Source organism: Alexandromys fortis, unplaced genomic scaffold, assembly GCF_014885135.2.
Source record: "Alexandromys fortis isolate MF-2015 unplaced genomic scaffold, M_Fortis_MF-2015_v1.1 scaffold_158, whole genome shotgun sequence".
Taxonomy (NCBI): Eukaryota; Metazoa; Chordata; class Mammalia; order Rodentia; family Cricetidae; genus Alexandromys; species Alexandromys fortis.
In genome coordinates this window covers 2,694,350-2,716,526 of record NW_026068039.1, presented here as the reverse complement: position 1 = coordinate 2,716,526, position 22,177 = coordinate 2,694,350, and the positions used below count along the sequence as shown (strand labels likewise).

General features: G+C 42.4%; 1 protein-coding gene across 1 annotated transcript in view; it reads left to right on the top strand.

The window, feature by feature from the left end:
- Positions 1–22,177, top strand: part of Aplf (aprataxin and PNKP like factor) — a 53,679-nt gene that overhangs the window by 20,122 nt on the left and 11,380 nt on the right. Inside the window, exons 4-8 of the mRNA XM_050165454.1 lie at positions 2,759–2,906; positions 3,206–3,338; positions 7,693–7,880; positions 16,088–16,428; positions 21,173–21,298. Coding sequence (XP_050021411.1) covers positions 2,759–2,906; positions 3,206–3,338; positions 7,693–7,880; positions 16,088–16,428; positions 21,173–21,298 — 936 coding nt within the window. The remainder of the gene's footprint in view (positions 1–2,758; positions 2,907–3,205; positions 3,339–7,692; positions 7,881–16,087; positions 16,429–21,172; positions 21,299–22,177) is intronic.

Here is a 22,177-nt window from a genome sequence, read left to right as displayed (position 1 = left end):
AGCACCTCTAAGTTTTCATTTTCACTTGTTTTTACTTATCTCTGAAATTGTTCTGCTAGAATTCCAATTTTTACACTTTTCTTTTGAGAAACCATAGAGAAATCCAAATGAGGAAAAATATACTTGGTTTTGTATTTAAATAGTTAAATAATACACACGGGAGCAGGGTGAGTTTTGCATTCCTGATGTGTCTCCAGTATTGCGTGCAGAGTGCGTGTTGGCTCCTTGGGTCTCAGACTGAGTGATGCTGTCATGGGACCTTGTTTTTATGGCTAAACTTTATTGTGGATGAGGAGGTCACACAGTTTCACCCCTGGGAGATTTTCTTAAACATTGTCTCAAGGAAACTACCGTAAATTGATGCATGATTCGTAAAAACTCAGAGTCAATTTCATATCCACCTGAAGATATGAAAAGCAAAGCAGCCAGCCTCCAAAAATGTCAGGATGAGACTGATACTGAGGGCCATTTCCTCCGTTTTATATTCCTCTCTAGTGCTGGGATTAAAGGTGTGTACTGCCTGGTTTCTATGGCAACTAGTGTGTCTACTGGGATTAAAGGTGTGTGTTACCACTGCCTGGTCTGCAAGGCTGACCGGTTTTACTCTCTGATCTTCAGACAAGCTTTATTTATTAAAATCAAATAAAATGCCACCACAGTAAACTTATTTCTCCAAACTATCACAGTTCTTAGCAGTTAGATTCTGTGTTAATAGCTGCTAGTTTCAAGCACTAACTCTGAACAAAGCAATACAGTGTTGAAAATCTCATTATAATGCGATAGCAAATAACTCTAAAACTCAGTTGTGATTACAGAAAGGTTGTGAGCTGGATGGGAAAGGAGCTGGGAGGCTTTCGGAGGAGCTGGGGAGGATAACCATAATCAGACTATATTGCATGAAAAAAACCTCTTTTTAATAAAAGAAAAATAAAAGGAAAATTAGAAATTTCATTTGTAATTATTTCTAAGTCAGTTCATTTGTATTAGTATTATATTTTATATTAAAGATATAAAAATAGGTAACATATTTGAACATAACTTAGACTATATTTTGAGCCCTTAAGGATAACTTAACTGTTCAAACAATCTTAAATGTGAAGAATATTCCTAAAGAACTCACATCTCCCAATTTTAAAACCTGCCATGAAGCACAGTCATCAAGACAGTGTGGTCCTGGCATAAGGACAGAAACGAGTCCTTACATTTACAGTCTTTACTGCTGACAGGGCCTCCAATACTGGCTAAACTGGGTAAAGTCAAATGTCAGAAAGTACTGGAACAGCTAATATCCACATGGAAAAAGTGAAGTTAGACTTTCGCTTTATATCACTTAAGACTCAAAATGGATCAGAGCCCTAACTGTAAAGAGGGGAGCATAGGTGTAAATCTTTACCACCCTGCTTCAGGTATGGCTTCACGAGTCGAACGTCAAAGCACAGCACAGACAGGAGCTCTGGAGAAATTGGTTTTTCTCCCGTATGAAGATCTGTATGCTTATAAGAGCACAGCCATGAAACACACAAGACAAGTGAGTGACAGAAATTTGTACATCATATATGTCTATAACATACTTTCAGATTATATAAGCAGTTATAATTCAACAACACAAGGTCAACCCATTTTAAAATGTACAACTGATTAGAATAAATATTTCCTTATAATAACGTGAACAGGTAGTGTCATTAGTCATTGGGAAATTTAAGTCAAATCTATAGTGAGAAACCTTTAATGATTTGAAAAAATGCTCATGAAGCTACCAGGCAGCTGTAAGCAAAGACATTAGTAAACTTTGTTATTAGTGTACGGAGAAGCCATAGCTCCCATATACTGTGTGCTATTATGAAACAGTACTTTCTCCTTGGAATGCCCAAATTCTGATAAGTTTTTAGACATCTAGAAATATAAACAGCTGTGTGTCCTGGCACTCCCCCTCTTGGGTTTATACCTCCAAATTGAAAACATGTTCACATGAAGCCTTATACATGGAATCACACGTAGCATTATTCATAATAGTCCAAGTGGGGAAAGATGCCCACCAGCTTCTGAGTTAGTTAGCAAATATAGAGTAATCTTGGAATGGAATATAGTTCCTGCTGTTTATTATGATTCCTGCCACTGAACTTCACATCTCCTTGAAAGAGATAATTCTTTATTTTAAAGCCACTAAAAGAACATTTCAAAACTGCGAGTCGGCCTCTTCAGCTGCCCATGTCTGAAATCCCTTATCTTCAGTTTTAAAGGTGTATTCATTTTTATTTTATATGTGTGCATGTTTGCTTGGATGTGTGTGTGTGTGTGTGTGTGTGTGTGTGTGTGTGTAAGTGCACCATATATATGCCTCTGACTACAGAGGCCAGAAGAGGGCATTGGATCTGCAGTAACCGACGGTTGTGAGCCGTCTGTGGGTACTGGATCCTAAACCTAGGTCCGCAGCAAGTGCTCTCAACCACTGCTCCATCTCTCAGCCTCACCCATGAGCTTTAAAGACGAGTGCACGCTGTGATAATATATATATATATATATATACATATATATACATATATATACATGATATATGTGATAATATATGTGGCCAGAGGTAAAAACCAAACAGAAACAACCCTTCTACTGTAGTAGAAACTGTGTGTTTAGTTTTTTTTAACTTTGACAGAGGAGCCCAGTACCGCAGTGAGAGTCCTCAGAGGTGCAGAACTGACCAGCCTGGTTCCACCAGAAGTGTTGTAAATGATAGAAAACAAAGTTCTGTTTTATTTTCTAGGAACAGTCAAACTCTTGATGAAGAGGATGTGTTGAGTGACGTGCAGAAGTCCCCTGTGATTAATCTACCCGATAAGACAGCTGGTGCTTCGCAGCCGCAAGGAAGCCCGGGACTACCCAAGACCAAGTGTACTGCCCTAGAGCCTGCGGTGAGAAACTTAAGTAGCCCTTTCCTAACATGGTCTTTATCTCACTGAAAGACAGCTGACATCGTGCATATTTTAACACCTGCGGCATTGATCTGCTTTGTTGTTTTTAAGTCTGTAGAGAATGTCACACTAGGCTGACAAAAAACAATAGGAATGAATTTCTTGTTGGAAATTTAACTAATTTAGTCTACCGTTGTGGGTCTCTCTGTTAGTGATAATTTTCTCCAAAGTAAATCATTTTACAAATTCACTAAGGATGCATGGCACCTTTAGGAATTAATTCATGGATATTCTTTTAGTCCTCCTCAGATGCTCCGAGTGGTGTCAGTGAGCACCAGCCACACCCTGCCCAGAGGAAAAGAATCCTCCCAGCTTGGATGTTAGCAGAAGATTTAAGTGGTCAAAGCCTTGCAGCTCCTGTCAAGGGTGGAGGTAGGTTTTTGTTTTTGCTGATTTTGAGTTTCAAGGAAGCATTAAAGACAATTAAGAAGTTTCTCTGAACAAATAGGTGTAGAGTGGTGGTCGCACATGGTTTGGGTTAACCTGGGACTTTCAATTCTATTCTATTCTTTTTATTTTGAGATATGATCTTATACTTGTTATGCCCCTGCCTCAGTCTCCTGAGTGCTGGGGTTGCAGTTATGGGCTGCTATGCCCGTTAACCTGAAATTTACTTTTAGATGTGTGTGGAATATAATTCAGAACATAAGCTATTGCTTTATGTCTTTTCTCAAAGAGCATTCTATCTATTGATACCTTGTTGAGTATGTGATATTCCTCTTATTGTTAGAAAAACTATATATATATATATATATACATATATATATATATATATATATATATATATATATATAGTCTCAGGTGAGCATGTTGGTGTCATATCTGAGATGAAAGAACACCACAACCAAAATATTTAAAAATAATTAAATAAAATAATGCCATGTTCACAGTGTGTGTTCTACGAGATTCAAGAACACTTGGCTCTTGTCCTGACTCAGCTTACTGTCATGGCTGACACCTCAGTGATTTATGTCTTTCTGCTGGGCATCCACTGTTTCATCATTGTTTGTGTGTCTGTTTTTCTCCCATATACTACATCCCTACTGAAGTCACCCCCCAGCCCCCCCCACTTCCCCTCTCCCCCTCTCCTATAGTTCCACTGTGTTTCCTTTCAGAAAAGGGCGGGCCTCCCAGGGATTATCAACCAAACATGGCATATCAAGTTGCAATAAGATTAGGCCCCTCCCCTCATATTAAGGCTGGATGAGAAAACCCAATAGGAGGAAAGGGTCCCAAAAGTAGGCAAAAGAGTCAGACAGCTCTCACTCCACTGTACGAGCCCCACAAGAGGACCAAGCTATACATCCATGACATATGCAGAGGGCCTGGTCAGACCCATGCAGGCTCCCTGAGCCATGAGTCCAGGTTAGTGATTCTGTGTGTGGGTTTATTTTATTTTATTTTATTTTGTTTTGTTTTGTTTTATTTGTGGTGTCCTTGACCCCTCTGGCTCCTATAATTCTTCCTCCCTCTCTTCCTCAGGATTTCTCGACCTCCACCTAACGTTTGACTGTGGGCCTCTGCATCTGTTCCCATCATTTTGCTGCAGGAAGCCTCTCTGATGACGATTAAGCTAGACTCCAGTCTAGGAGTATAGCAGAGTATCATTAGCAATCATTGACTTTTTTTTTCTTTTGCTGGTCATGTTTGGCTCTAGCCTAGTTCTTTTCCATCTGTGATTTTTCTCAAGGTTTTTGTTTTAGCAAATTTTAAGAGTCAAGTGTCGTTCCAATACATCAGTAGGATTTGATATCAAATGCCTTCCTATACATCGTAGGATTTAATATCAAATGCCTTTCCTGTGCATTATAGGATTTGATATTAAATCAGCCTTGCGTTCTTAATAAACCCCTTTGACTCTTGGGCTCTTTTGTTTACTTTTCAATTCTGGGAATCGAACTTAGGGCCTTACTTGCTGAACAAATTCTTCCTTAGCTGATATTTTCTCTTTTTATGTCCCTTTTAGTTTTTAAGGATTTTTAAATGATTGTTTTAAGTGGTGCTGAACTATAATTTTATTTTAATATAAAGTGTTGTGAGGGGTTTTAATGTAATTGCTGGCCTGGTAAAATGCATTGAGAAGTTTATGCCTCTCTGTTATCTGAGAAAGTTTACCCTAGTTCTGCCCACTGTAACAGAGTACTGTAGCCTACATGACCTATGTGATATTTATATCCTCACAGTTCTGGAGGCCAGAGATCCAATGCCAAGGTGCCAACATTGTGGCTTCTGATAGCTGTCTTCTTTATGTATTCTCTCTCTCTCTCTCTCTCTCTCTCTCTCTCTCACACACACACACACACACACACACACACACACACAAACACACACACGAATGATTTTGAGATGTTGCAAACATTCCATTTGCAGCAATTTTCCAGTGTCTCTATTCTGTGCTTTGGAGACATTTGGATAAATAATGCTTGCTTGACTGCAAGCGCTGCAGCACAGCAGCTGCTCTAATAAGGAAGACACACTAGTCTGAGTGTGCTAGAGACTTATGTTTACAAAAGGAACAGGATCGTGAGATCCATTGTACTACTTAGAAGAACATGCACTTTAAATGGATGAACTTTATTTCTGGAACTTTCCATGATTGACAGTAGTGAAACGGGAAAATGACTGAATGAAAGGTGACAACTCTGTATTACTCCTGCTTTGGTGCGGTGGATAGTTCTGTTGATAATGTAGACAGTTGTTGAATGCTGCACACCTCAGGGATGATCCTGACTGGGATGGTGAGGAGAAATGAAGAAAATATAAACACATGGAAACATAGAAACATAGAAAATCCCAGATTGAGTAGACTGGGCTCTCAGATGGAAAAACTACAGCACCCTGGAAACTCAGCATGCCTTTGTGTGTGTGTGTGTGTGTGTGTGTGTGTGTGTGTGTGTATGTGTGTGTGTGTGTTTGTATGTAGTATATATATATATAGTAATATATATTACATATATACACTCAACTGCATATATATATATAATATATATAGTTTATTCAGGGTCATTGTATACAGCTGAACAGGAGGCCGGTTTATAATGTATAGCTAAACAAGGAGGCAGGCTTAGTCAATCTCAGTAGGAACTGTCTCTGGGGCAGTGGTCTTCAGGCCATAAATGTCCACGGGGAGAAAGCTGTGGTGGATATTTTCTGCACACATTGTCAGCATCTACTCAGACTCCTGTGGAAGGTTATCCCATGGAACTGAGACATTGCAGTTCCCAACATGGCTGTGCCCATGTCAACAGCACATTTGTTTGCTCAGCGCTTCCTCTGCTCTCTACAGCCATGTTCCAGTGGAGTTTATTCCTTGAACTGCTCTAGACCCTTTGGGTGTCCTTCAGAGTAAGGCTAAGTGACTGATGCCCATAGGTCAGATGTGGCCACTGCCCATTTTTGTGAGTAAACTTGTACTGGAGTGCAGCGGTGCTCACCAGTCTATCTGATGATGTCCTCTGTTGGGAAGGCAGAGCTGAGTGGCTGCAGCCGACATCCTGTAGCCCTCTACAGAACTTCATATTCTTTGTCTTTTTCTAGAAGAATGTTACTAAACTCTGTCTTAGAATGACAGCGACTACAAATTGTTTCCACACCTGCATCCTGGCTCTCCAAGGAATCTTCAGACACTTTGTGGTTATATTCATAATTCACTCAGTCAAAAAATCTTGAGCACTAGTTTTATCTGAGGCACATTTTCTGGTCCTGCAGACCTTCCCCGAGGGGAGAATAGGAAGCAAGGCCCGTGGAGTCTTTGCCCTCAGGAGCTCCCGCTGCAGAGTAGAGGACACAATTAGCCATGCGCGTTTTCCTCCCGCAGTACACAGACTGGTTCATCTTTTCTGATTAGATGATTATGAATTTGTTGACAAATGGGATTCTGACTAAGGTTCACCACCTATATTGAACTTTGGATAATATATGGGATACAGTGCCCATTATTATGAGATTTCTTTACAGTCTACAGAGGGTGTTCTCTTTCTGGGGTTTTGGAATTTTTTTTAACGTATATCTGTAATTTAGGCTGGATTTCTAACTTGCTGGTAGTTTTTCAGGACATAAAATTCATTGGGCTATTCTGTCAGCTTTTCTCAGAGAAAATTATTGCTAGAATTTAAGAAATTGTAACAGATGTGTCGGGTTCTCTCTTATTTCGTTTACTTATAGTGACTCTATGAGTTCTTACAATTGCCGCTTTGCGGATGCAAACGAAAGACGGAGTTGGAGTAAACCGTTAAAGTGCCCGGTGCCTCTGAGCCTGCTGCTCTCTGTGGTTGGAGTTCTGGGCCACTGTGCCGCCTAATGCTGCCTGAGATGTGTAACTAAGTATTTCCCAGTGGACTTTACTGCATTGAAATCTGGAGTTTGCTGGTGGCCATCTCTATTATTCTGGGCCGTAACCCCTCAAGATAGGATCTCTCTCACCAGATCTGGAGCGTGGTGGGGTTTGGCTCCACTGGCCAGCATCAACCCCAACTGATCTTTATCTTTGTTGCCCTCACCAAGTGTTGGGGTTACAGGCCCACAGAACTCTACCCCCTCCTTTTTTTTCTTTTTCTCGTGTTGGTGCCGGATATCCAGACTCAGATCCTTTAGTTTGCACAGCAATTATCTCACCCACTGAGCCACAGCCTGAGTCATTGCTGTTTCATCCCCTTTAGTCATATGGAGTATTGACCTGTGAAGATACAGGAAGTCATTTTCTTCTTGTTCTTTGTGTGTGTGTTAGATAAGGATGCTGCCGCCCAGAGGAGTGGAAAAGAAGGAGCCTGCAAAGATAAAGCCCCAGTAAACATAACCTGCCATGGGAGAAAGCGATTAATTCCACCAGGAAATTCGGAAAGTGTGTCAGCAGAACAGGATCCCGGGAAAAAATGTAAAAGTTCTGATCAAGAAGGACCAGTTGTTTCATCTGAGGTGATTAAAAAGTGTATTGTTTATTTTCTTTGTCTGATATTTGAGACAGTAATTAGTTCCTTTCAGCCATTTGGATAAGATCAAGTGATGGGAATGAATTATGTGCTGATTTACCAAACTAAGCTGCCCCCTGCCTTGAGTTGATATAGATTAAAACCTTGCTCTCTCTCTCTTTCTCTTTCTCTTTCTCTATTTTAAAGAGGGCACCAGATTCCCCTGGAACTGGAGTTACAGACCCTTGTGAGCTGTCATGTGGGTGCTGGGAGTTGAACCTGGGTCTTCTGGAAGAACAAGTAGTTAGTGTTCTTAACTGCTGAGCCATCTCTCCTACCCCCCATTTTTTGCTTTATTAAAACTAATTGTTAATATAGAGGGAGAATTTGCATTGTAGAATATATTTCAGAGTAGAAAGGGTGGAGACCGCTTGGCTCCGGTCTTAGTTTGGCCTTTGTTCTGAGCGCCTGGCTGCTGTCGTGTGTGGACCTCATGTAACCACTGTGAATGAGGCCTACAGAAGAGCGAATGGTGGGTGGGGTGTCACAGTGCCAAGGGTCACTCTGCTGTGGCTCTTCGGTGATTGCAGACCTTTGGTTCCTCCTCCTGTTTGTACCAATCCTCCAGAATGGTTTGGCTGAGCTGACATTCCTTGATGGTGGATATTTAAAAAGAAATGAGGCCTGTTTATTACATGAAGTTTCCATTTTTTTAACTTGCAAGTTGTAGCATATTAACATAAGCCAGACTTTTTAAAAAAGAAAGCAATAATTTTATTTATTCTTTGGGAATTTTGTATTCCTCAACTCCTCCCATAATCACACTCTCCTTTCTTCTACTCCTACCTACATAGCTGAGTTTTCTCTCCCCCATACCCATCAGTCCGCTTTGTGTAGTCTCAGGAGTGGAGGCTGCCTGGATGTGTGACTGATTTACCAGTGGTCACATCCTTGACAAAAAACGCCCCCTTTCCCAGCAGTTATCAAATGCTGTGAGCACCTCAGTTAGCGGGAAATCATGCTCACCTGTTCCCTCTATCTGGATTCTGTGGTGCCTGAGCTTGCAGGGGGTTTGTGCATACTGATGCATCTTAACAGGAATCAATAGCAGTAGCCCCAGGCCTTTTTCCTTTTCAGTGGTAGCTGAAGGTGACAGTTTTCATGGCCCTGCAGGCCGTTGGCTGAGCTCTTCTTTGGGCCTCTTACTCTCAGGAAGCCAGGCAGGTCCTGCCCTGGTGGAGGGTACACTGGATCAGTGAATGTCACCAGCTTCCTGGAGGTCAGACTCATACAGCACCTTCCCTAGGGAGAGAGCAGACTCTCCCTAGCTGCTCTCCCCACCAGAGAAGTGGATCTGTTCTCTAAGACTCAACTTCTTTGTTTACTAACGGAGTCAAGTGTAAGAAATCAAAACAAGATGAATTCTGGCTCATATATATTTGCTGTTAAATCTTCTAAAATGCAGCTTGTCTTATATAAACTTTTAGCATTCATATATTTTGAACAGTGAGCATACTAATTCACTTTGCCTTTTTTACAAGAAATATTTAGTTTCAAAGAGATGTTTTAACATGTTTCATACTGACTAAGTTTGATAATTATAAGAAAACCTTAAGAAATACCTTGTTAGCTAATAAGTAAGAGAGAAGCAGTAAGCAGTCCCAGTTAGTTAAGGCGTTTGTGAGGTTTTGGTGACATCAAGGGAGCATAATAGATACAGGAGGGACTGTAAGCTCTACAGTTGTTCTTCCCGTGAGGGTCCTGAGGGAGCTTTACTTTCTTTTTTTAGTAGAGAAGAGGCCCAAACTGTCATAACCTCTGTGCTGGGCTCTAGTAAAGTTGAGCCAGAGGACAAGGCTGAAGCTGAAGACCCAAGCCAGACTTGGCCAAGCTCACCCTCTATGTGTGCCCTGTTTCTGTCTTAGTTCTTAGCGCTGGGGAGCATCCAATCTTGATCGGCTAGCACAGCAAAGAACAGGGAGACAAGTTCATCGTGAGAGAAAACAAAAGGTTGGCTGGCCCGTCTAGTCTAATATGCGGAGCTGCCTTACCAGACAGGACTGTAGACATTTCCCCAAGAAAGGCTGGAAAATGAAATGGGGAGAATGGGCAGAAATCCTTTCTGACCCATTTCCTGAGATCCGACTCATGTAGTCCATGGCCTGTGTATAATTAGTGCCTTACGTGGACTCCTGCGATTTGAACAAGCCCTCAGGGACAGCTGTTGATGTACCAGGCATCCTTCTGCACCTGGAGGAAACTGAAGCCCAACGTCATGCTGCTCAGGAGCTCTGGTGGCCAAAGTGGATGCTTTTGTGTGCAGTGGGTTTTCCTGCTGTGCACGTTAGGCTGTGAGCGAGTTTTGTAGCTAGTACTTCTCTCTTCACGACACTAATTGTTTATGGTCCAGGATTTTGTCAGTCCTCATGGGTTTGCTGCATCCTTACAGGCTGCACATCTGTCCAGCTTATGGCCAGAGTGAGGGATCCTGAGTCAATGCAAAGGACACTGCTATGGTTTGGACCTTATGTCTCCTATAATATCTGTATTGATACCTAAATCTAAAAATCGTACTCTCCCTGTGCAGTTGCATTAGCAGGTGCTTGATCAGGAGGCTCCACGCTTATGAGTGAACTCACATTGCTAGACAAGCCCACAGGAGCCGGTACACTCTCTCTGCCCTTTTGTCACAAGAGGACGCAAGTGCACATCCTGCTGTGCCTCCGTTAGAACACATTTGTCCTCCCTTCTCTTCTGCCCTGTGAGGACATAGTAGGAATTCCCATATCAGATGCTGCAGCTTACCTTGGCTTTCCAGTACTCCAAACCTAGAGAATACATTCTGTGGTTTATACATGGCCTGGGCTGTGATACTCTGTTCCAATAGCACAGACATTGAGAGAATACATTCTGTGGTTTATACATGGCCTGGGCTGTGATACTCTGTCCCAGTAGCACAGACACTGATACAGCAGTGTTTCTTTTATGTAATCTAATTAGAACTGTCACAAAAGGAAGCACAACCAAAACAACATCTGCAAAATACTATCATAAAATTATTAGTTATCTCTTGCTGTAATCAAAGCAATCCCTACACTTAATCACTTTGCACAATGACGTCTTATTTCACACAATTCTGAGTTGGCTGGGCTTGGTGGGACACCTCTTTTATGACACATTTTTGTTATTTGCAGAGGTGGGTTCATCCCAAGTGACCTTGCTGCCCTGAATGGTGCCTCTACAAGGACTGACGGACTGTGTAGAAGCTGGCTGGGTCTTCCTCCCTCCAGTTACCATAGGTAGTTGAGACTGAATACCTTTACCTGACAGCTGAATTCCAAGAGGGTAAACTTAAAAGCTGCCAGATCTTTTAAGGTCCAGTAGAATTGGTCATTTTTACTGTTTTTTGGTCATAGAAAATTACAAGGTCCCAGGTAGATGACAGGCTAAGTATGAAAGCAAGGGTGAGCAAATACATATTGAGAATCCTTAATCCCAAAGTAAAAAAAAAAATGGAAACTTTTTCCATATTGACAAGATTCTCAACTCACTTGGGACTTTGGATAATTTCAGACATTGATGCTCAACTGTAAATCTTTACAAATACTCCAAACTTAAAAAACTCGGAAATCTTAAGCATTTCTGGTCCTAAACATTTTGAATAAGGGACAGTCAGACAAATGTTGTCCTCAGAAGTTTAGATACAAGGAAGGGCATTCATTTAAAATTGAAGCCATCAGTAGAGACCTTCACAGGAAGAGGAACTAAAAATGCATTGGCCACTGAGGTCCTTTTAGCTTTCTAGAGAGAGATTGGAAGAGACAGAGTAAAATGACGATTGTATTGACAAGATTAGGAAATGCAGAGACTTTGAGCCACTTAAGGACAGAGAGACATTGCATTGGGAAAGCATCTAGGACGCAGAACTTGAGTGCTCAGTGTCTGGACACTGGATCAGGGGAAAGGAGGAGGCATGAAAGACAGGTTCCTGTTTCCAGCTGGGATAGATAGATAATATGGAGGGAGAAATTACAGTAGAGAGGACACAGGCAGGATCTCAGTTGTTAGGTTTTCAGTTTCAGGGATTGGACCTTAGGAAGCAGTAGTTCTCTAGTGCTTGAACTCTGAGGCTTGGGTATGAGGCTGGGGTTTTTCCATTATTCTCCCAGAAATGTTAATGGGATTGATACAGGACTTTTAGACACCTTATCAGCACAGACGTTCCTGCCAAGAGCATCTTGGAAACAGCAGCTCAACCCTGCTGGATTTATGTTAGAGGGCAGTTCTTTATCCTACCTCTTACAATACATTAAAGCTTCAGATGACCGAGGGCAGGGAAGTGCTTACTAGACAAGTTGCCGAGCTATTTTAATAGGTCTTAAGAGTGCATCTGTCTTTCTCAAAGGACCTCTAGCCCCAGGATCTCCAGTCTCAAGCACATAGTCTTTTACTTTGTAGGTGATCTTTCTGCTGTTACCATGACTCTCCAGCCTCCCATGCCTAATCCTTTACATGTCCATCAAATCTTAGTGAGCAGCGGGGGATGCGAGGTGAAACTGAGGTTCTCATTCTCCTACTTGCCATAGGCATACCTTCCATTTTTCCTGTTCCCTTACCCCCACCCTCCCACCCCAGGTACTGTAAGCCCATGAGCTTTGGAATTGGCACATTTCAAATTTATGTATCAGCAAACTTAAAAATTACTGTGTGTAATGGATTTTGGGATCATTTATAAATAATTGAAACCAAGAATGTTAAATTCTTGAATGCCAAGGCTGCTATATATTAATATTGCATGAGCTCCATAAAGAGCATTATGATTTCCAACGTTCATGTCTCATTTGATTTTTTTGGGGGACGAGGTATCTCAGGTCTCCCCCTATATAACCCTGGCTGTCCTATAACTCACAATGTAGATCAGGTTGGCCTTGAATTCAAAGAGATCTGCCTGTCTCTACTTCCCAAGTGCTGGGATTAAAGGTATATGCCACCATGCCCAGCTATCTGTCTTATTTGGAATCCCCTCATTGACAATATTGACACCTGGGATTTTAATGTTCCTTTCTCTCTAAATCAGAACATGTACATATTCCTGGTGAGGAACTAAAGTTCACTTTTCAGTAAAACAGATTCTTTGTTTCTTAGAACTATAGAAAGTTGAACATATTATATGTTTCATTCTCTTTAGTTTTTCATTTTTAAATAGCAGAATAATACATGCTTATTACCAAAATAGAATGTCCAGAAGCATATATATTAAAGACGAAGACTTCCATGTGCCTCATTCTCCAGTTTTATTGTTGTACTGACTTTTGTAGCTTACAAAATATTCATCAGGATTTACACAGGCAAATGCTCACACATGCATATATAGAGATGTTGTATTCGTTTCTGACATGGTTTTGCTCTGTAACTTAGCTTGGCTCATAACTTGGTCCCTCTGCCACAGCCTCTAAGGACTAGGATGTCAGGTGTGTGTGACTGCTCTTGGCTAAGAGAATTTTTTTAATTTTAATTTTTTGAGAGTTTAATAGTTGAGTATGTATTTCCATCCCTTCCCCCATTCCCACTTAAATTTATGACCCCTTCCTCTTTAATTTTCTTCGTTAAACTCTTAGGCACACACACAACCTACTGAGTCCAACCCACTGCTGTTCATGTGTTTAAGGCTGGCCCTTTGGGACTGGATGACCTATCAGAGGACTCATCCTGGAGAAAATGGAGTCTCCCTCTCTCAGTGGCAGTTGATTGTGGCAGCTCTTTATCTAGGGGTGGGGTCTTGTTAGATTTCCTTCATCTGTGTTGGCATATCAAATGGTGTTTTTATTATACAGGTCTCATTTAGACTAGATTGTTGAGGTTTGGTGGGTACAGCCTCCCTGCCATGTCTAGAAGACATTGTCTTATAGCAGATGTTTTGGTCCCCTCACTCTTAAAGGCTTTCTGCCCCCTCTTCCATGGCTTACCCTGAGCCTTCAGGTTAGGAGTGGGGTTTGGGCACCCACTGTCATTTGCTCTCTGTATTTTGACTGACTGTGGATCTCTGGAATAATCATTATCTGCTTCAAAATCTTTGATAAGAGGTTGTGTGAGAGAATACGTAAAACTTTAAATGTCGTCATAGAATAATGTTGTTCTTTAGTTGACAACGTCCTAGAGGGCAAGGAGGAAGCCCCAGTTGGTAAGAACTCTTACCACGAAAGCAGAGACCCAAGTTCATATCTCCAGTACCCACACGAAAAGCCAAACACAGCCTCACTTGCCTGTGACCCCAGCATTGGAGGGAGGAGGCAGGCAGATCTGGAAAGTTCTCTGGCCAACCAGCCTAGTCTAGAAGATCCTGTTTTGAGCCCTAGTGTGAAGACTAAGAGAGAACCACACCCACTATCTTTCTCTGGCCTCTGCGTATGTATATGTGGACATGCAAGCACCACCCTTACACTAAATAAATAAAGATAAACCCCTTTAATAGCAGTCCTTAGTCATGCCACTTTTAGGTGAACATTTCTACAATGTTTTATAGAAAGGATGTGTTCTAATCGATTTTATCACTTTCCAATGTATCTCTTTGTTCTGAAATAAGTTGGCTAGGAAAATGAGTAGGATTGTTTCCCCAAGCTTTGCTGTGGCAGGAACGATACTATGAACATCCCGTGTTTGAAGGGATCCTAGCAGTGAGAATACCCTTTCCCGTGGGCCTTGTTGAAAGGCGTGAGAATCATCTGTTCTTTCACCCCCAGGCTTTGCACAAAGATACCTGAGAAGGGAAGTGTGGTGTTTCTGAGGAGTCACGTCCTTCCTTTCTAAGGATGGAAAATGACATGTAGAGCCTAGAAGTACCACAGGAACGATAATCTAACACAGTTTTGACTATTTGCTCAGCTGGCAGACTCCTCACCCACTGCTGAACAGGAATGAAGGAAATTGGGGAGAGCTGTCGAGTGGGCTGGTAGGATCAGGACTTCTCAGCTCCTGTCCCCGAGTTCCAGTGTTGGCTGTGCCTGTTGGTCCTGTTGGAAGGGGATGGTATTGGGGTGTGGTAGAGAAGCTTGCGAACAGAACGTACGGTATAGAGGGATGTAGCCTAAACGCCACCATCCAAGTGTAAGTTACGAGAGACAGCAAGTGAGTGCTTTCCCTAGACTGTCTGCTGGTGTGCAGAGCCATGGTAAGACCGCATTCCGTGGAGAACATAGCCAGAATGAATAATATTTCCAAGTTACAGTTTCTTTTAAAATATTGAGCCATTTAAATAATTAGTCTAAAAGAAGTCATGTGAAAATGTCAACAAGTTTGAACTATTAGCTATCTATTAGTGCTAAAATGAGCTTCCACCAGATCGCAGCCAACAGACCCCCTTCCTTAGAAACAGAGGTGAGAACATTCTGTGTGTCTGCTTGTGTTCCTCAAATCTGTGACTTGGCTAACAAGGACACTTGAGTTCAGATGAGCAATGTTTCTACTCCCCAGGAAGAGAAGTACTTAAGTGATTGTTTCCTGAGACGAGGCCTGCTCTTCATGCTGGTGGCCAGTACAAGTTAAAAAGGCACTTGGGAATGGTTAGATTAGCCCCTTGGTGCAGCTTTCCTGCGCTTTGGGTGCAGGGACCTGTGGTAGCTCTCCGTGGGTGCAGCGTTCCTGTGCCTGGGGTTCAGGGACCGTGTGGTAGCTCTCTCGTTTAAGGTTGGGCTCTCCACAGTCGCTTATTCTCTGCTTTCTGACCATTTGTAGTTCTCTGTGAAAAGAAGCCGCTTTGCTGAGAGGTGAGAGCGCAGTCTATGGGTGTAGAAGATCAGGATCTGAGGGCGGCTGTCTGGCAGCTGTCAGCTCTCTAGGGCTTACTTGGCTAAACTGACACCAGACCGTCTCAAAGGAAAGTTGCTTGCTTTCTCCAATTGGTGATAGCAGACATGAACCAGCTTGACCATTCTGCCATGTGGAAAGTTCCTTTATTTAGGGAGAAGTAAGTATCACATTTAAGAGCTTTTTGAGTTAGGTTATGTGACAGGAAAGAGAGTCTCCTTATAGCTATAAATTGACACTGTAAGAACTACGAATTGTTAAAAAGTTTCTGAACTAAAACCAGAAAATGGTATCTTCAGTAACTTTTCGTATCGTAGAACTTGTGTTTTCGTCATCTTAAACTTTAATTTTCATATATTTTTTTAAAGTTCTCTTTTTTTAACCGATGCCTTTTCTGGATTTCTTTTACAGGAAGTCCCAGAATCATTGTCTTCAGTCACAGATAAGCATACTGTGAAGACAAACGAACCGAGCAACGCGATTTCAGTAGAGGAACTTGGTGAGGTCTCCAGACACAAAGCCTTCAGCAAAGCAGCAGCCAGTGACGAGGGTGAGACCGTGAGCCATCCTGAGAGTCACGCGAGCGGCCAGAAGAAGGCACTCCCTGAGACGTCGTCAGGACTCCATCCGGTGTCCAGCTCTGCTCCCAGCAGTCCTGGAGCTTTGCACACCGTGGCTGCTGACTCTGTAGGCTGTTCAGAGGAAAGCAAGGTCCGGAGGACGTCCTGCATGTATGGGGCTAACTGCTACAGGTACTGAGACCTCCAGGGTCATTTCAGCCCAGTGCTTCAGTGCTGGTGTGTAAACCCTTGCCTTAGGGTTGGGCGCTTCAGTGCTGGTGTGTAAACCCTTGCCTTAGGGTTTGGCGCTTCAGTGCTGGTGTGTAAACCCTTGCCTTAGGGTTAGGCGCTTCAGTGCTGGTGTGTAAACCCTTGCCTTAGGGTCAGGCACTTCAGTGCGGTTCTACCGACTTGCACTTTCCCACTGTGCATTCTGGCAGATCCTGCCAGGAGCTTTTAAGATATACAGCGGGGAATTAAATGTTTTATGTGTAGACATGCTGACTAATGCAAGGGCCTGAATACCAGGGAATCCAGACTTAAAATCTGAATCGCACAGACTTAAATACTGCTTATTTAATGTCTTAATTTTAAAGAGATAATTTTAAAATAGTTATTGTACCCATCTACTCAGATAATTTTAGATTGTGTTTAGGCATTGTGTTATATGTCTATTTACATTTTTCCGCAAAATAGAAAATTTTCTACTTTGAAAATTAGGAAAGTGAAATTTTTGTGAGTTCATATTTCATGCATTTAAATTATAATCTTAGTTTTAGACCATGGGTTTATAGCAGCACTTGCTAATTGGTCTGTTTCTGTTGTTAGCCATTCCTCTTGTTAGTCTGTGCCTGTGTAGTGCATCCCCATGCTGTGTGCACAGAGTGCACACACTGCACACTCTGTTCACCTCACACTCTGGTTACTCCTCGTTAAAACACACTGCCATTTTAGCATTAGAGTAACGATATTCTAGCATTAGAGTAACGATATTTTTCAGTTTCAACAGCTCTGAGTTTTAAATTTAGACATGATGTTATTGTCTGTGGGATGTCCTTAAGCCTAGAACACAGTGTAAAAATCTACAGCAAAATGTAAGCTATCTATTACTCTGAATTTTGAGAGACACTATTCTGTGCCTGCGTTAGCTGGCTAAGGCAGCCATAACACAATCCTGCAGACGGGCTTGCTTTAGTAACAGATTTACCTTCTCTCAATTCTGGACACTTCTATGCTAGACTTCAGAGTCTGCAGGCCTGGCTTCTCTTCTTGCTGTGAAGGTGGTTGTTTTCTTGGTGCTTTTTCTCTGTAGGCCGTTTTCTGGTGTCTCTTCCTCACCTAGGCAGATACCAGTCAGTTTGTGTTAGAGCCCAGCATTATGACCTCACTTAACCTTCCTTGTCTCTCTCACAGGGATATCTGAGATTAGTGTAATGTAGGAGATTTGAAGGGGACATAATTCAATGAATGGCAGTATTCAACACTGTCGTTTCCTTTCATTAAAAGGAGCAACTCTTTTATCAAGTAATAATTCATTCACTTGAACTTTATAATGGTATGTTAGTTGTAATCACTCAGCTTTAGGCAGTAACTATTAATTTTGAAATAAGAATGTCTGAAAAATGTATAAATCAAAATATATTTGTAACAAAGAGGAGATGTTTATGTTTATAAAGAAGAGGGAGGAATGGCGTAGTGAGTTTGAGATAAACCCACATACCACACAGATTCATAGCTGATGGAGGAAGGTCATTGGTTAATTATAATAAAGAAACTGCTTGGTCCTCATAGGTTAAAACATAGGTGGTAGGAGTAAACAGAACAGAATGCTGGGAGGAAGAGGAAGTGAGCTCAGAGGCCATGCTCCCCTCTCCCGGACACATGCGATAAAGCTCCAACCCAGGATGGACATAGGCTAGAATCTTCCCAGTAAGCGCACTTTGGGGTGCTACACACATTATCTGAAATGGGCTAGTCCAGGTGCAAGAGTTAGCCGAGAAGAGGCTAGATATAATGGGCCAAGCAGTGTTTAAAAGAATACAGTTTGTGTGTTGTTATTTCGGGGCATAAGCTAGCCAAGCAGCCAGGAGTCTGGCTGTGGGAAGAGGCCCGCAGCTCTTACAACACATAGCTATAAAATCATCAAAAGTCTAGCTCTTCTTCAGCCTCTTCAACTGCTCCATTCTCTCAAGTGGATAATATCCCAAGTCTCTATATTTTCTAAGTTTATGTTCCTCTTTGTTTTGTGTTTCAATTTTTAAAAATTTATATGCAAAGTAATGGGTTTCATTATAATATTTTCACATATCTGTTTGTATAATTTATTCTGATTTATCCTCTTCTGTTGTCTTCCATGGACTTTTTTTTGTTTTTTTTTTGAGACAGGATCTCCCTAGATATAGAATAGCCCTGCTTGTCCTGGAACTTGCTATGTAGACCAGCCTGCCCTCAAACTCACAGAGATCCTCCTGCCTCTGTCTCCTGAGTGCTGGAATTAAAGGTGTGTGCCATCATGTCCAGCTCTCTGTGTTCCTTTTACCCCTTCCTCCAACTGGCTGATTCCCTTTCCTTCCCAAACAACCCGAGTCTCACTTTCATCTCGCATTTATTAAGTTACTGTCTTTTTCCCCCTTCTCCTTTAAGATCTATCTCCTGCTTTCTGCCCTTTGTCATTTAATGACCTCCTCCCTGCTCGACTCTAGGATGCACAGAGGAGAAAGGGTAGCATTTGTTCCCTGCCCCCACTCTAGGACCCATGTAAGGGAGAAAAGGGTAGCATTTGTTCCCTGCCCAACACTAGGACCCATGTAAGGGAGAAAAGGGTAGCATTTGTTCCCTGCCCAACACTAGGACCCATGTAGGGGAGAAAAGGGTAGCATTTGTTCCCTGCCCCCACTCTAGGATCTACGCAGGAGAAAGTGCAGCATTTGTTCCTCTGTCTGGGTCTGGCTCTCTCACTGAACATGGTTTGCAGTTCATCCATTTTTCTGCCATATTACGATATTTAGAATGTAATTGTCATAAGCACACTGTAGAGTTCCCTAGAGACCACAGAGCATTGTTGTTACTACTGATCAGATACAGAACAAGGAAGAAAAGCCAGATGCACAAATTTTATATGGGAGCTAAGCAGTTATTTAAGGGTCAGTGGGATGTGTCAGTGGCTGTGCTGGATAGTTGATTATTGTTATTATTATTATTGTTGTTGTTGTTATTATTATTATTTTGTCAACTTGGCACAAGCTAGAATCATCTGAGAGTAGGGAACCTCAATTGGAAAAAAAGAAATACTTCCATGAGGTTGGACTGTAGGCAGGCCTGTGGAACATTTTCTTGATTGACTGAGGTGGGGAGGCCCAGCACATTGTGGGCAGTGTCAACCCTGAGTAGGTGGTCTTGAGTTGTACAAGAAAGCAGGCTTAACAAGCCTTGAGGTGTGAGCAAGCCAGCAAGAGTGTCCTCCATGGCCTCTAATCCAGGTTCTGCCTCCAGGTTCCTGTCCCAGCTTCACTCAGCAATGGAGTGTAACCTGAGTTGTGAGTGGAACAAACCCGGTTTTCCCCAGGTTTCTTTTCATCATAGTGGTTGACCACAGCAACAGAAAGCTAACCAAGGCAGTGGGCACAGGCTCTTGCCACCAAGCCTAATGACCTGAGTTGGATCCCTAAAATACACATAGTCAAAGGAAAGAATGAACTCCTACAAGTTGTCCTCTGAGCTCCACATGTGTGCCATGGTTTACACACACACACACACAAATAAAAATATAAAGGTGAGTTTTTAAAAGCTGCTAAAAGATGTTATTTGTAAAATGTGAAAAGGTATATTATTGTTATTTTAAATAAATGTACTTTTCTGGTTTCTCACTTTACATTTGTACTAGGGAGAACACGCATGACGAGATGGCTCTCTTACTATAGAAATACATTTGTACCAGGGAGAACACACGTGAAGAGATGGCTCTCCTACTCTAGAAATACATTTGTACCAGGGAGAACACACGTGAAGAGATGGCTCTCCTACTCTGGTAATACACCTAAGAGCAGAGGAGAGGCCTGAACTAAAGAGATCGGCTGCCTTTAGAAGACAGAACAGAATACTTCATGTAGTCAAATGAGATTAATGATTAGAAAGAAAATGCAGGTCTTTCTGGAGTGTTGGTAATGCGTTTATCTTAGCAGAGGATACAGAAACCTTCAAAGGCCATAGATGCTTGCATTTGTTGTATACCTATGTGAATGATGTAATGTTCACTAAATGCCGTTGTACACGACTTGTCATGTGACACTAGGGACTGATGTTTCCCCGGGAGTCCTGTGCTGACTAGCAGTCACCACTCTAGAGGCCGTGGGGCCTGGGAGAACAGAGCCTATAAATGAGGTGACCTAAAGTCTCGTGCAATAGCAGCCTTATTCAGAGCCCCAGACAGTCTGTACTCTGGGGGTTAAGAAAGGTCCCTGAGTAAAGTTCTCATGCGTTCAAGCTGTGTACAGATACAAGGACAAGCCACACATGGAAACAGGTTTGCATAGAGGCATAGAAAGGATAGAGTAAACATCTAATTAAATGGCAGCAGCAATAGTGAGTAAATTGAAGTAGATGCGCTCCTGTCTGTTTCCCTGGGAGGAACGTGGAAACACATTCCAAGAACAATTCTGTGTTTGAAGAAGTTGAAGTCACAGGACTCTTGTTTTCTTGGGGTTTTCTCACAAGCGCCCAGAATTCTCTTCACAGGACTCCATTCCTGGATCAGTTTTCCAACAACTCTGTCAAGTTGCTCACCCACATGGCATGGAGGTGTCTTCTGTGTTTACATCAGTGGCATAGGCTTTGGTTCCCTTCTGGAATAATCCGGCATTGCTTGGTTTCACTACAGCGACTACAGACCCATAACTTCTGTGATTTTTCTTCTGACAGCGTGTTTATCCCCTCACAGGAAGAACCCTCTCCATTTTCAACACTTCAGCCACCCTGGTGATAGTGATTATGGAGACGTCCAAGACACAGATGGAGGTGTAGCTGGTGACAGGCCTGAGTGTCCCTACGGGGCGTCTTGTTACAGGTAAGGAAACTGAGCCTGTGGCCGCCCTCCTCCCTCCTCCCTCAGCGCTTCTCAGCCAGGTGAGACCGAGTGACTGGAACTGCTCTCTGTCTTAAGCCTGCAGCATAGTTTTCATTAAATTTATGTAGAACACAGATTTTCTTTCTGATAATTCTAAATTGTTATCAGTTTTATAAGTACCTGAATCTTTTCTGTATTTCTGTCTAAAATACACAGATTAATTTATAAGATACTCCAATACATACTCTATGAAGACTCTGAGATGTGATATATAAGTGGATTGGGGATGTTATCTCTGCTTCTGTCTGCTTCCTCAGCTCCCACTAATCCACCCCTCTTGGCAATGCCCAGAACTCAGTGGCAGCTGAAGAACATGAGAGCTTCCCTCTGCACATCCACATTGTTGTTCCCCTCCCCGTGTCAGGCAGAGTCTCCCCCTGCATGTCCACACTGTCACCCTCCCCCGTGTCAGGCAGAGCCTCCCCCTGCATGTCCACACTGTCACCCTCCCCCTGTGTCAGGCAGAGTAGACCTGTCCATACCACAGTCTGTCTTTATCAGAATGTCTCCCCAACCAGGCAGCAAGCATATTACATTGACAGAAAAGATTGTTGGTATTTTAGAACCTGGTTTAGTGAGTGAGTAGAACCTGGTTTAGTGAGTGAGTAGACTTGAATTTAACCAAACTACGGAAGAAAGTAATCCCGAACCCAGCGAGCTTTAGTGCAGACAGGTAACTCTGAACACAGAGTGCTGACTGAGTGCACGGCCCCTGGAGTTGCCGCCCGTGCCCATTGTTACTGAACACACCAGGGCTCGTTTGCATCTGCAGATGCTCCAGCTAGTTCCTCTGTTGTCTGACCATGTGGTATGTGCTGC